The sequence below is a fragment of the Poecilia formosa genome, unplaced genomic scaffold (assembly GCF_000485575.1).
Source record: "Poecilia formosa unplaced genomic scaffold, Poecilia_formosa-5.1.2 Scaffold377, whole genome shotgun sequence".
NCBI lineage: Eukaryota > Metazoa > Chordata > Actinopteri > Cyprinodontiformes > Poeciliidae > Poecilia > Poecilia formosa.
The window spans coordinates 209389-225478 of NW_006800316.1; the positions used below are offsets into that span (position 1 = coordinate 209389).

General features: G+C 39.2%; 2 protein-coding genes across 3 annotated transcripts in view; one reads left to right on the plus strand and one right to left on the minus strand.

Moving 5' to 3' along the window:
* asxl1 (ASXL transcriptional regulator 1) overlaps positions 1 to 3070 on the minus strand; it is an 18545-nt gene extending 15475 nt beyond the window's left edge. For both annotated transcript variants that reach the window (XM_007575435.2, XM_007575434.2), the window contains exon 1: positions 2730 to 3070. In XM_007575435.2, the coding sequence (XP_007575497.1) occupies positions 2730 to 2786 (57 nt within the window). In that variant the 5' untranslated portion in view covers positions 2787 to 3070. The remainder of the gene's footprint in view (positions 1 to 2729) is intronic.
* A 2610-nt stretch (positions 3071 to 5680) lies between these two features.
* plagx (pleiomorphic adenoma gene X) lies at positions 5681 to 15206 on the plus strand. Its single transcript, XM_007575436.2, has 2 exons — positions 5681 to 5855; positions 11207 to 15206. The coding sequence occupies exon 2, from the start codon at positions 11628 to 11630 to the stop codon at positions 12891 to 12893; it is 1266 nt and encodes a 421-aa protein (XP_007575498.1). The 5' UTR covers positions 5681 to 5855; positions 11207 to 11627; the 3' UTR covers positions 12894 to 15206.
* Positions 15207 to 16090: the final 884 nt, after the last annotated feature.

The window sequence follows — 16090 nt, forward strand, 5'->3', positions numbered from 1 at the left end:
AAGGTGCTGATGATTTTAGCAACAAAAGAGGCCCTAAATCAGATTCTGCTCAAGGCCTCATGCAGCCTTGGACCGGCCCTGCATGATGAGGTAATCTGCTGCACTACACAGAGATGCACAACAAACGGGAGATTTAATTCAATGCTGCTAATGTGGCTTTAGTAGCTCTTCCATTTCGTGTCTGTTGAGTTTTTAATAAGCACAGAGCCACACGCCGGGAAGCATGTTGAGATGTAAACGCCCCATATAATTGTTCCTTCACAAAGATAAATCATTCTCACCGCTCCTCAACGCGCCTCTGAATTCGCTACAAGTTATTCATGCGGTTCACATTGAGCTGCGCAACCAGAGCTAACGCGGCGGGTTTTAAACTCTTACCTAGAGTTCTCCAAAGGACCATAATTCCTCTCACTAAGTTGATGTAAATATCCATACAGGTCAGCCTGAGTCCAGTTTGAGTGAAAGGAGGCGAGCGCGATCCCACTGAGGTAAAGCAGCGGCAGCAGGGGCACCAGCTGTGTGATTGGTCCGCGCTGTCGGGTTTAAATGCATAAACTATAAACCTATCATTTAGGAATAAATCTGCTCTGCTAGTGAAATGCTAAGAGAAAAAGAGACGCTTGCAGCCTGGCTTTTAAAGACAAAAAAAAATAAAAAATTTCCCTTTCCTAGAAATGTAAACAAGCAACGCTTAGCCTGGCGGCGGGGCTAGTAAAGCATGGCGGGGCGCCAGGCTTATAATACACTGGGGGAAACCCTGACTGTGCAGTATAAATCCACTGCAGAACAAACTCTGCATCTCTTGTAATGATGTGGGTTGAGCTCCACTTGGGTTGCCAGGTGAGGGGCTGCGCTTGGCTTGGTGTTAGGCCAATATGATATTAATATCTGCTCAGTCCCAAACACATTGCCACCGGGTATCTGTGGCAATGTGCTTGATCCATAAAGGTTGATCTATTCAATCCAACTCTATACTTTGTGCTCAGCATGTTTATGTAGCGGGTGTAATTCATAGTCACAACAAAAATAAAAGCCCCAAACTTTCAGAATTAAGTTTATTACTATTTAGGTTAAAACTATGTAGGCCCTATATTTGCACACTTATACTAGCAACAATCAGAGTTTGATACGAATTTAAATGTCATGAAATGTTAAATTTACTTTATTTGAAAAACCAACATCGCCAGTGTGTTTCCCTGCTAATGGCCGAGTTATAGTCATGCTTTTAAAAGTTTGAGTTGTGCGTGCGTGAACCAAAACAGCGGAATGGCATTTAAGGTCAAGGCGTACGTTGGAGCCATATTCTCATAAAACGAACCTTCATAGAGGGTTTATATAAATGACACTGCAAGGAGACACCTTCCAAATCATCCAGTTTGTGCGAACTTTGGCTCTGATTTGCACCTTTTCACAAAAATTCAGAGATGCCCGAACAGTCACAGGAAGTGACTGGTTAGGCCTTAACCTGACCACAAATCTACTGTGTTTGTACTTATGTCTCCGGCAACAGTGCCAATTTCCTTAATTTTGGGAGATCAGTAATCAGCCGATACTTGCATGTGATTCTGATCTCATCTACCTCAGCAAACGTCTAAAAATTAACCACTGTCCTCTTCTGCTCTCCCGTGAGAGAAGTCTGACCCACTGACCCACCCACCAGGTCATGTCTGCACATTTGCAGTCAGCAGTAGTCACCTCACTGTTGGCAAATTTAGGACGTTTTGGACAAAACAATTAAATTGGCTACGGCCAAAATCATAATCGACTTTTTAAATATCGGTCATTGGCAATCGACCAGAAAACTGCACCCCTATTTGTAATCAAAGAATAAATTGAAGACCATAAAGTGAAGACTTGTATTTATCTATGTATTTGAAAACATGTCACTATTTAAAAAACAATGTCTAATATGTGGTGTCTGTTACTTTAAATAAAATCCAGCCAATAGCAATATTAATTCTGCAGACAGACTAAACTAAGAGGCCTGACCACAAATCTACTGTGTTTGTACTTATGTCTCTGGCAACTGAAAAACTTCAATTACAACCATTTATGCACCTCCTGCAAACTGCTTTGCTTTTTTTTTAATTGGGTGTTGCTTTACAAGAAGGTTACATTGAATCCAGCTCTGGTGCACTATTAAAAGCAAGAGTAAATTCTCAAGACACTTGAAGACGTTAACCTTGATAATGGTAAAATAGCTTTGCCATCAAAATGTTATTTCCAAATAAATGTTTTGCTTTACATACACCTCTAGATATGTGTTATATAGAAATTACCTTGGTATTTGAGTCGCGTTGTGTGCCAGTTTTTGCTACATTTGCGCATTGTGGCTGTTCAGATGCTGAAAAGCGTCGAGCTACTGGCTAACCAGCTAGCTAACTAGCTGCCTAGCAAACAAAGACCTGAATCAGAAGCGGCTATTTTGTTACCAGGCTTTAGGGGTTTCACTACGTCGCATTTTAATACATTACACAAGACACGTTTTACGCAAACAACAATCGCAAAAGCGGAGTAGCGTTCATGCTAAACACAAAGTATTTGTTGGTAAGATTAATTCTCGCATTAATATTATTAAGCTGCTAGCTGCTAATAGTTGGCTAACTAAACACCAGAAGCTAGGATGTGGTCGTGAGTGGAATGTCCACAGGCAGCAACGTGTCTGGATTAAAATCGTTTCTCTTCTAAAACATTTATGGTTTACATGCAAATTAAGCCTTATTTCTTACCATTCGAGCTGCTTCAGCCCAGGTCCGCTCCTTCTTTCTCTTTTGCTTGTCCTTCATTTCTTTAGCGCTCGTCTCTGCTCGGTGGCTACTAAGCAACCTAAAAGCAATCGCGACTGATCTGTTCAGCAGCGGCTAAGTATAGTCGAAGAATAGGCTCTTTTCGACGCAAGGCAACGCTATTGTGCAGTGGTTGCTGGTGTGTCTGCTGCCGAGTTTAAACCAACACTACAAACACATCTTCCTGTCGAGGCAGAGTTACTGTGCTAGCAGCCGTACTATTGCAGGACAAGCTAAGTTCAGAGGTCAAATCCTCCGCAGGAATGCAACAAAACCTATCCCCCTCCAGGAAATAGGCTGCTTATACCTTTCCACTTATGACAACAAAGCAATGGAGTCTGCTTATTCCATAAAATACTGTTTACAATTTAGTAACTTTAAAACGTTACAGATTTAAATGTGAATTACATCGCAACATTTAGATCGGAAATAGATATACATTTGGGATAAATTAATTCTAGGGCATGTAGATAATTAATGAACAGTAGGCAATTAGAAATTAGGTCATTTCTAATAATTGGATGATACAAACAAAGATTATTGAGATAGTATGTCATAATTACGGTCTCATGTTAACGAGATACTATCTCAAAATTGTGACTTGCTGTCTCATAGTTATGACTTTGCTATCTCATAATAATGAGATCTCATAAATATGAGATAGCTAAGTCATAATTATGAGGTACACGTTTACTTTTTTTCATCAGGGTGGTAGATATGGGCTTCCATACATCTGTGCTGAGTGCTTTAAAAAGTTGAACCAGAAAATAAGAAGTGAGGTTTCAATCCTTTCTCTCAAGGCCATTTAAAGTAATATAATAATTTTCTGAATGATCACTTTATTTTTATTTACTTACTATTTGTTTTTGATTACTTATGTCAATTTCAAATAATTTAAATTACCTAAATTAATGTAGTTTTTTTTATGTAATGGCAGGATTCCAGCATACTCAGAGGATGTTCCTTGTGTTTGTGCTGAATATTTTTTTTAGCAAAAAATTATTCAGCACCAAAGCAACATAACTGACCTGCTACTCAGGACGGCGACCAATTATAAACACAAAAAGAATATGCAATAAAAATGTGAGTCATCAGTCACTCGGTGTCTAGTGCTCATTTATTGTAACTATGCAAATAGTGTCTTCAGCATTTTCACATTGCTGTGTGTTGCAATAATATCTTTGGTTTTGGCTATGATTATCTTTACATAAGTTGTTAGCCAGCATAATTTCTATTGGGCAATTATGCTGCTACATACAAAGATGTCCCACCACAGAACTCTGCTGACCACAAATGAAGCATCACCTCTTCTCTTCTCTTTGAGTCATTTGGTAAACTAGTTCACATTTCTTCTACTCAGAGAGTAAATGTACTTTCAGCCAATTAAAGAGTAACTGTGTGTTTTAACTTTTGATCACATTTCTGCAACAAGGTATGATGAAGTAGTGTAAGAGTTGGCCAACAAGTCTTACACTACTTCAACAACAAAATTTTACCAAGAATATTTTCTTTCAGTTCTAGTCCAAACAATTTCTTTATACTTAAAATAATAGCAATGTCAACAAAGTGTTTTAAAACTTGGTGTAGCTGATTAACGACACAAAAGCTAAAATAATAAACCAGCTCAAACCAGACCCACAAAATAGAGGAGCTATGGACCTGAAGAAGGACCAAAAATGAGGGGAGAGAGAAGAAGTTCAAACCGTCTCTTCCACTGATCGTAATAGGCAAAGATTTGCAGACAAGCCAGATTCTCTGGACCCTCTGGAAATTACTGTGCAGAAGTAATAGTAAAAGAAAAGTAAAAGAAGAAAATAATGGAAGAAAGCATTCAAACTATTTTGAGTTATTTTTACAGGGCAATAAAGTCATCTGACAGCTTTGACTATCTTTTTTGTGTTAGTCTGATATTAAAGGGCCGTTTTCATGCGCAGTCCTATCTCAATCTTACACAAACATTAAAAAGCTAGATCGATTTTCAAACATTATTAGCACCAAAGACTTAAGGGTTTATAAGCACGTTTTCTCTGCGTCTCTTTAAGGTATTTGCAACTTTAAGTTAACATTTGTCATCACTGTGACTGTGTACAAAATAGGCCAGGGTGTATTTGCAAATTTATTGCGAGGGAACCCAAGCTATATTGCGAGTAAATGGAATACTTTTGCAAAATAACGCAAAAGAAAAAAAAAATCCGATATCCCCTACAGGACACCGTAAAATTCAACACGCATGGGAAGATATTTAGGGGCATCTCTAAAAATCAAGAAATTCTTGCCCTATTTCAAAAACACATTGACCCATATGTTATTTCATACCGGTGGTATAATATTTAAAAAAAAAAAAGTGTGAATATTCCCTATACGTTTTTAATAACTAATGAAATTAGAGAGATCACTAAGCAGCTAATCATATGTTAAAATTCAAAAAAGATATTAATACAATTTTTTTAATTATGTGATTATCACCCTGAGGGTCTGTCAGTTTATAATTGATAGTATGTATAAGGTGTTTGTTTTATGTTGGGATAGCATTGTCCTTAGTTTTAACAACTATTCAAGAAAATATTTTTTTAATTAATTTGATTAATTAATTTGATTGACTAGTGGATTAAAAAAAGCTTTGCTTTCAATAAATTCAATAGAAAAATCCCTTGTTTGTGACTTAAATTTTTATAAATTTAGCTACTTTCAGTTACTATCTCAATTAAAAAACTGTAAGGCAATTAAAACGTATTATCTAAATTTAATTTTTGTGCATGATGTTGTAATAACCCCTGGTTCACGTTGTGACTACTATAATATCGCATACTGCTCTTTGTATACTTGTACTTTGTCCTTTACTAAAGAAGAAAGACAAAATTGGGGTAGCTAAATGTTTTCTCTTGTTTAATGTCTGCAGGAAAGTCGCCCTCCCAGTTGTTACGTCACTCTCCCAGAATGCCTGGGTTCCAGCGCGGTGCCCCACAGTCCAGGCCCAAACTCCAAGAAACAGCTTTCAAACTTATCCTATTATGTCGTCGTGAAGCGCAAAACGAAAGCTGGGCAGAAAGCTGGAAAGACATGCATCCGGTGAGTACAGTCGTGTTTTCGTCTGCCTAAAGAACCAAAGCTGTTTGTCTGGTCTGTTTCCTGCAAGAAAACTGGATAATTGAAGTCACAACAACCTTCGACAGAAGTTTTCAAGCGTTCATCTTTTGTTTATGAATAATCCTCCTGCTCTGGACAAAGGTCTTCCGTTTGTCTAAGACACGCTAGTTGTTCTTTGGAAAGACCTTGAGAGAAACCTGGCGTATCACTTCTAAACAAACGAGTTGGAAATACGCTTGTGCAAAGTTAGTTTCCGCAAGTAGGCTAGCTGTGAAATTTAGCCTGGGACTGGGCTTCACAGTCATCGATTCGGCCAAGCGTCTACGCCGTAGCAGCGCATCAGTTTTATAACAAGCTTTGAATAGTCTTGCTTTGTCTTCTGAAAACTCCATAGGGACTAAAACTTTGCTACTATTACCACATCACTCACAGTTGTGCTCATAAGTGTACATATTCTGGTGGAATTGTTGATTTATTTATTTATTTATTTATGGTTTTTTGACATGAATAACACAAAAACGCAATTTTCACTCTGTCAAACAACTGTGTTTACTATTTTTAAAAATCATAACGACCACAGACAGGAACTTCCCCAGTGACCCTAATCAAAAGTTTATATATCCTGGGGATTTTGGCCCAGTCTGCACAAGTTGACACAGACAGGTCTGAATGTCTGTGAAATGTAACCGTTCTCACCAGGCCCTTTCCAAAATATTATAATATAATTAATTCCCATAATTCCATTCAAAAAGTTAAGCTTTCTTAGGTTATAGATTCAGGGCCCACAGTTTAAACAATTTCAAGCATTTGTTTGTTTATTGTTACATAAAGTGGGCTCCCAGCTCATAAAACCCACAAAAACAGGAATTCAAAAAATTTGAATACTCTGAAGAAATCAGCCCAAATTTTAGAGTATGAATGTTGTAAACTGACTGTGACACACTAGTCGTCTACTAAACTCAAAGCACCACCAGATGTCATTAAATTGCTTCAGTTTGGTTCAATGTGGGGAAGACTTGATACCCTCCATTTGATGGGTAAGCCACAAATGTTCACAGCTAAGGAGGCTGGCTGTTCAAAGGATGCTATGTTAGTAAGTAAGCAAGTAAAGTTTTCTATAAAGTGCTTTTCACAGACATAAAATCACAAAGTGCTGTACAATAAAATCAACCTTAAAATCATAAAACCAACATAAGAAACACAATAAAAATCAAGAATGAAAAGCCTGGGAAAATAAAAAATATTTTTAGTTGCTTTTCAAAAACCTCCACAGAGTCGGCTAAACGGAGCTGCAAGGGTGAACTATTCCACAGCCTCGGGGCCATCAGTAGTCGCGTATTGGTACGCGTTGAGTGTGCAGTGAGATTGATATATCTTTGTGAAAAAAGAATTATGTGTGGCATGTACCTTTACATTTAAAGTTAATTTATATGTCCCTGGTTAGACGATTAGTCCACCAGTGGTTCAGCTCGTGGAGATGTTGCGCTCGCCTTGTAGTCGCGCAGTATGCTGGTTTTATTTTATTCTTTTTTATTTTTTATGACAACCTAATGCATCAATCGGCACCATATCAAATGCTTTCTCAACTTATTGAGGGAATACCGAGCCAAAGCCGAACCTTAAATAGTCTGAGCCCTTAAGGCTTGTGCTACCAAAACAGTCTCTGTGGCACTTATTAAAAACACAATAGACACAAAATGGAAAAGCTACTAAAACCACGTAAATTAAATCTCCCCGTTTGTCCCTCTTTGTCCAGCAGAGAGATGCACAGTGCAGCAAATTTAGCTCATGAAGCAGGGCCAGTCCAAGCTTGGATGAAGCCTAGACTAGAATTTGCCTTAGGGCCCCTTTCTGCTCCTCAGAACATCAGCACCAGTAACAGCTTTTCACCATAGATTTAGTCAATTCTGGGAGAGGGAGCCTGGTTTAATTGGCCAGTCTTAAAAGCAATCAGTGATAATTGTAGTTGACTGAGATGCATTTATGAACAAACAGAGCTCAGCCTCAAAGATTAAACTCATAGCATCAGGTTCAGGGTTTCCCCCAGAAATCTTGCTAAGCCCGGTGGTCGAGGTGCCGAGGCGGTCCACAGGTGGTCCACCGTGGTTTTGTATTACAAGATGCAAAGTTGACAGGAAATGCAAAAATATTACTGGGTAACTGTATATTACGGAAAAACCCGTAACATATAAGCCACTGGACTTAGCAAGTTTTCTGGGGGAAACCCTGATATTATATAGTTCAATTACCATTTTCTCAGATCTTTGACAATTGTTTTGCTTTCCCCATGACTCAGAAACCAAAGATGTCAGTGAAGCACTTGATGAAAGACGCAAAGGTCCGTCAGGAACCCAAGAATTCATTGACCTGATATGCACACACACACACACACACACACACACACACACAGATTACAGGCAAACAGTTCACAGGTGAGGATCCGTGGTGCACAAATATGCACTACATGCAACACTTAGGGGCGCTGAACTAGAGGGGGCTATTGAATAGACTTTAAAACGTTACAGATTTAAATGTGAATTACATCGCAACATTTAGATAGGAAATAGATGTACATTTGGGATAAATAGACTTACTGTATTTAACAGTTGTTTGTGTAAGTAATATGATTATTATTATTATGTCCTCTTTCGCTCCTTCACCTCCCTTCCTGTCATCACACGCAGACTGAGAGCGCTCCACCGTGTGCCCCTTTCAGGCCTCGCTAGCTGTGTTTTTGAGTAGGAGGTTTTCTTTAAGTGGATTATGTTGTCATCTGATGACAGGAAACCAAAGATGGAGAGGCAGAAAACTCTCAGGGGCAGAAATTGGAAGAGAGAAAAGAATAAAGATGTTGTAGGGATATAAAAAAAACCTTTTCAAAGTAGTTGAAAGATAATAAGTTATGTCAGTTTTTGAGGAGGCGGCTTGTAAATATTCAGGTTAGCTTAAGTTACTAGCAAAATGACAGTTGCACTCTGTCCTGCAACTTCTTTCTGTATTTACAATAATAAAGGAACTTGTTTGCTGTTCAGACAATAATCCGTTGTCTAACTTGATAGTTCATTTAGACAGAAAACTTAAAATAGGTTCAGTCAGCAAGATTGTTATATCAGAAATGTTTGACACCACAGCCCAGAGTTTCCCCCACAAAACTTGCTAAGCCCAGTCAGGGCGCCAAGGTGGTTCACCAGTGACCCATCGTGTTTTTGTATTAAAAGATGTTAAGTTGACTGGAAATGTAAAAATATTACTGTGTAATTATATGTTACAAGAAGACATTGGCATTGAAATGCTATTTAAACCCACGACTATAGTCTTATAAACAACCAATCAAAAAATACAATTAAAATGAATATCAAATATTTGCACTTCTGTTTAATCCAAATTAAGTTAGCAGCTCCATCAGGTCCCTCAGGGATTCAGGGGCCCCATAAATGCTAATATTTTAACACAAACCACAGATATATAAATGTAACATTTGCTTATTGAGATTATCAATGCTGCTAAATTTGATTTTATGGTTCCAGCAGACATAAATTAAAATATTTTACATCGTTTAGCATTTAAATATAATATTTTAAGGAGCTGACAAGTTTACTTTGTAAAAGTTCAAAGAACAATCTTCATAGTTTTGTTACTACGGTTACAATCTGATGCTGCGAGTTTAATCTTTGAGTTTGAGCTCTGTTTGTTCACAAATATATCTTAGTAAGCTACAATTACAATTGATTGATTTTTAGATTGATCAATTAAACTACTCCTCTCAGATTTCAATAAATCGAACACAGAAGCTGTTAGAGGTGCTGATGTTTTTAGCAGCAAGAGGGGCCCCTAAGTCAAATTCTGCCCACAATAAGACAAAGCTATGTAAAGCAGTCAAACACCTGGCAAAGTGGCAAGCTCTCTCAACAAAGAATCAGCCACATCTTCTCTCATGAAGTGGTGGATTTAAAAAGGGAGGCCTCATCTGGGATTGGAGGAGTAGATTGTGCAAATGCCACCATGTGTATGTAAATACTAAACAGCTGCTGAGAGGAACAATCTCCTAAAACACTGCTCTGTGCATTTAGAGAAGCAGTCTGTTACTGAAGGAGCGCTCGAGTTCAGCAACAGCTACATGCACTGGGTGGGAGACATTATCCATCAGTTTCCCACTGAAGACTCGCAAAGCCCAATGGTAAAGGCGTTAGGGATGTCCACCAGCGGTCCATTGTGTTTTCTTGTTAGAAAATATTAAAAGTGGTGCACTTAAGCAAGCATTATAATTTAGAAATAACAGCAAACGGGCAGGTACAGTGGCAGCACAATTGGTACGCATGCCCTCGTGCCCAGTTCAGTGCATCAACTGTAAACCTGTAGCTTAATCTGTCTTTCCTGTCACTGTTACTGCTGTATATTAAAAACCCTATTTAAAATAGTCAAATGACATTTAGTCTGGTGGGAGGGGGACAAGTAAAACCTGGTGGCCTGTCAGGCTTATAATGCACTGTGGGAAACCCTGGTGATGGTATTTTGGTCCTTCTGTCTCCACCACCTGCACTAGGTCAAGGGAGCATTCAAGCTCAGAGCTGGCTTTCCAGATGAGCTTATCTAACCACTTTGTCTCAGCTGTAGATGAGCTGTTGCTTCAACAGACAACACCACTGAAGATGGCTGATGCTGCTCGAGTCAGAGAAGGTCTTCAGAGCAGTACGTAGATGATGGCGTCATCCACCCCAATGCTAGACTGTAGGCAAACTGCAGTGGATCCAAAAAAAACAAACCTTCAACAGGAAGCGTAGACGGTTGAGGACCAACTTGTGAGGGTCCTCCATTAGATGCAACCAGCCTTTGGCTGCTGAGGTCCTCTGAAAGCTTGGACTTTCGTACCAGTACCACACAAGAAGTCTTCCACAGTTATGGTACTTTCCCCAGCTTCAGGCTAAGGTTGAGCGTAAACCCCATGATGTCAGACAGTTGATTGGTGCACCACCTCAGGACTCTGGGGCTCTTGCGGTGCTGCCTGAACCTGCAGCCTTTGGCATCTTGATCTTTCGCAGCTTGTTCGTCACCTGAAATTTTGAGAAGAGACGAGATGGATTTGGGGAAGGAAGGTTGTGGAATGAAGTCCTTTGAAGTAGTACTGGGCGATGTATTGGTTCATCTGGATTAACTGGAATAATGGTTGTAATATGTGTATAGATATATATTGCATGTGTGTCTGCAAATTAAGTTAACTGATTCTACTGGTTCCATGATTCTGTTGTGATTCATATTTCTACTTGTCTTATCTTTTGTCTGGTGATTTTAACATTTAGTGACATTGTTTGTCTTTTTGTGTTCTTGCTTTTCAGGTTTGTAATGACGGTGGACTACCCAGGTGATTTGGCAGCTGGCATTAGATCTTTTTGGTCCTAAAATAGACTGGAGGCCAGCACAACTGCCCTTCTCAAAAAAACACTAGACTGAGCCATCTTCTGAAAACGTCTCATGACTGCAGCCCTTTTGGGATTGCTATGGCATCTTCTTTAGCACAATTCAAATTCTGGACTTTCCCCACTAACAGTAATCAGATCATTTTGCATTCCTGCAGAAGAACAGCAAACTTTAAAAAAATGGTTCCTACCAACACTTATTCATTCTGGAGTTAAGAGAATAACCACGATGCTAGTGACTAATGGTTATTTCTCCTCATGACTCTTGTTTGTATCTGCTTAGGCTCTTGGTCAGCGTCCTGCGCAGCTGCAGAGCCACCAATTTCCATGTAATTAGACCATGTTTCACCAGGATAATCTCAAAGGGCATGTTTATGAGGACCTCCCAGCCAGTAGGCAGCTTTTCCAATGCCAGGATTGTGGAAAACAGTACAACACTCAGTTGGGTTACAAACGCCACCTGGTTGCCTTCCACAGCACTACGGCGGGCCAGCAATGCATGAAGGAGTCTGCAGCTATGTTGGAGAACCTGGGTGAACATAGCGACACGCCTCTCTCAACAGAGGGAAGCCCTAATGTGCCATTGAGAGAGAGGAAGTACTCATGTGAACGATGCGACCGCCGGTTTTATACCCGCAAGGATGTACGTCGTCACGCTGTGGTGCATACTGGTCGCCGTGACTTCCTTTGCCCATGCTGCGCACAACGATTTGGCCGCAGAGACCACCTGACCCGCCATTTGAAAAAGAGCCATGCACAGGAGTCTGGTTTGATGCCACCATCTACTCCCAGCACTCATGTAGCTCCTCAGACCTCAACCAACCCCTGTCCAGTCAAAGAAGAGCCCAGTCCAGAGTCTTCTACGATAGGTTCTGCCTCTAAGGATACCTCTGAAGCTTTTACCAGGGAAATGAGCACTTCCTACACCTTGACAAATCTAATCCCTGCTATGGGGCATCCTCATGGTCTCGTCCAAGGGTCCTTGTCCTCAAGCATGGGTGTAGGACATCATTTGACTACACATTCTTCCCACTCACTTCGCCATGGTCTTCAGCCACCAGCAGCGTCACAGCAGCAACCCTATGGTAACATGTCACAATATCAGTATGGGCCTTCCTCGTATCCACGCTCTGACATGGAGAGCTTCCTGCTGGACTTTCAGAGTAACCCTTCACCTCAACTAAGCACAATGAATTCCTCCATTTCTGCTTCACCCCAGAAGCAAATTTTGGGTGACGGGCTGGATGTCAGTGGGGACACGCATGCATTACCTAGGACCCCTGCTATCTCTAATGATTTACAATGCAACACTAACGTGGACCTTGGGTCGCTGCTTAGCTTTTTGCCTTTCAGCCTGCCACCTTATAACCCTCACATGGGGTTAGTGATGGGTTATCCACCATCCTCCTCCCCCACTTCCTCTCCATCTTCTTCATCAGGGTTCTCCTCCCAAGCACCAGGGCCTTTCACTTTTTTCCAGCCCCCCCAGTCCCACGCACCACAAGGCTCAGGAGTTTTTAACCACAGCCAGCTACCTCAGTCATATAGTCCTGCTGTAAGCAATTCCAGCTCCCTACCTCACTATTACCATGCTTTTCAGCAGTAAACAACTCTTTTCCTGAAGTATTGTCATATGCACTTGTTGTATAAATTGTTGTACATATTTGAAAACAAGCATCCAAGCAACAAGTCACCTCATTAGTATTACCTCATAACTGAAAAGATTTGAATGTTTTAGAAAATTCAGCTGAGATTCACTACCTTCCCAACCCTCAAAATCCCTCCACTTTTAACATGGAAAATGTTTTAACGTTTGAATGCAGATATGTAACCTCTAAAAAAAGTCACCTTAGCTTCCTTTATTTTCTGATCATCTGTGCCTTTCTGACAAAAGTGTTGATGGAATTTTCTTAGGATGTTTCTCGTCTGCTGCTTTAATGTGGATTTAGGAAGCTGTGATAATATTACTTGTGTTAAGTTGCTGAAAATATCCGGAAACATTTGTCACATCAAATGGGTATCTACCAAAGTTTCTGATTTGCAATGAAGTGAACTAAATAGAATCAAAAACTCCACTTGTTCGGAAATGATGCCTTCATTAAGCTGCAAGATGCCTTCTACCATATCAATCTAGAAAAACATGTTAAAGGAGAAGAACTTTTAAAAATGAAAATATAAGCTTATGGACAGCAGGCAGTCTAAACCAGCGGTCTCAAACTCATGTCCTTAAGGGCCAGTTGTCCTGCAACTTTTAGATGTCTCTGTGTTTCAGCACTCCTGGCTCCAGTATTAGCTCCTGAGCAGAACTCTGTAGAGTTTGGCTGCATGGTAGGGAGGCAGTTTTAATTCAAGTGTGTAGGAGAAGCCATACATCTAAAAGTTGCAGGACTCTGGTGCTTTAGGACTGCAGCTTGAGACCACTGGTCTAACAGTATGTGACCAGAATTTGATAACATGTTTTTCTGCATAAAGCAGTTCATGTAGATGTATGAATGTGTGATCGTCCACCTCTGAAGGGGGCATAATGACCTCTTAGTCATTATATTTTGTCCTAGAAACCACTGACCTGCTGTAAATATGTTACTCTAAATTAATGCTGAAGTCTAATTTAAAGACATTTGCAGGCACTTCTCCAGTTTGATTTATTTTTTTGTCATGCTTCATATTGACCAACTGTTCTGCTACAAAATGTCTAGAAAGGCTGAAGGAAGCAGATGCCTTACATACAGAGTCCATGTTTTCCTGCTCTAGGGAATTAAAATATATTAAGGAACTGTTCCTTTCAGCTTTGTATGGAAAAATGAGGTGAAATTGAAAAATTGATGCCTTGAGGGGTTGGTAGATTTTTCTCCCTAGTATTAATTTTGTGGAGTTTTTTTTTTTTTTTTAGAGACTTTATGAAACTTATTCTAATTTTCATAGTGTTGCCCCAGGATCTTAATCTGCTACTGTTGCGAGAGTGTGTAATCCTGACTAGATTAAAGCACTTACAGTAGTTACAAGAGGATGTATCAAACACATGTGGATGTGTAGTTGTTCCTTACGTACTAGTTGCCTCTAGATTAAAAATTTAAAGTCAGCTAATGGATAATCCCTGATTGCTGGCAGTAACTGTTGCTTCTGTTGGGTTATGTCCTGTACATGTATCCGCGTACCAGCAAAACGCCAAAATAACTACTTTTCTTGAGGTTCTCATGCCGATGATGACTTGAATAAATCCATCTTGTCAGGAGCAGCCAGCTGCTTCTTAACTCCCATGGATACAGTAAGGGTAGACTTTTACTATCCACTGCTTCTGAGTTTTGGATTTACCGTATTTTTTGGACTATAAGCGCTACTTTTTTCCCCACGCTTTGAATCATGTGGCTTCTAGCCCGGTGCGGCTTTTCTGTGGATTTTTCTTCAACCGCCAGAGGGCTCTTTAGCAGGAAGTGAATCATTGGAAATCAAAAAAGAAAGCACTAATTTTCATTTAGAACAAGCACAGCAAGCACGACAGATATACCAGCGGCTTATACAAGTACGTTTCCAGTTTGTTTGTTTTTAAACTTTGTGGGTGCGGCTTATAGTGAGGTACGCTCTATAGTCCGAAAAATACGGTATTTAAATAATCTTGTTCATCTGAGGTTGACAAATTTTTTTATTATTATTAATATTTAGGACCTTCTAGGAACCAGAGCAGCTTCCCATTTATCTTCTATTTTGTTAAACCTTACATTAGAGTGAATACTGTGACTGTATGTTCATACACACATATATGTATATGTGTGTACATGTATGTGAAAGTCTATGAGACTAATGTAAATGGCCTACCTCTGCCTTATATTTTGATGTATAATGTTTCTATTATGGACAATGGAAATATGTGTAGAGTACTTGTTAAAAATGGCTCACACCTCCTGATAAATTATTTTCTGTATTTTGATTATTTTCTACATGGAGATTGTGTGGATGAACAAAAATACTTCCAAATAACTTTCATTGAACCTTTCTTTTATCTGCACCTTTCTAACTTTTGCTTTCACATATTTTTTTCACTAATGTTTTTCTTTGGAGGACCCAAGCATGGTAAACCTTTGTCTGGTGTCCCCCCCAAGTTTGCAATCCAACAATCTTTTTCTTTATTACTGATTTTCTTCATCAACATCACCCATAAAAACATCCACAGACAGCTTTCCAGAAGCTATGGGAGGTGTATCCAAACTTTTAACTGGTACTTTGTAATGATAGTGTGCCGACATGGCTCAATTATAGTGGAATTCTTAGATGTTTTTTTTTTAACAAACTTTTTAATTTCATTAAAATTACTACCTCAACCTGCAGCAAAATATCTTCAGTAGAGTTCTGTTTTTGTTGCAACAAACATAACTTGTAGTTTTGTAGTTTTCTTTTTAAGTTAACCCATTTGAAAATTGCTTGTTAAATTGACACTGCATTTACATGTACATTTAAAGAATATTGTGAAAAAGTGAAATCTTTATTTTAGAAATTCAACTCAGTTTATTTATATAATGCCGCTTCATAACATGTCATATGAGGCACTTTACAAAAAAATCAATCACACCTACTTTCTGTTCTTGTCAAAACGTTCAGTAGCTTAGTTAATTTAAAGTAGTTTAACAAGTTTCTACAGAGTCACTATCAGTGAAACTTGTATAAAATGTAGTGTGAAATATTTCAAGCCTTTATAGTGTATCTGAAAAGTATTCACAACACTACAGCCTTATTTCAAATTCTTATTCTTATTCTGTTTCCTGATGGGTCATTATGACAATGTGAAACATTTTTATTTGTTTGTGCAAA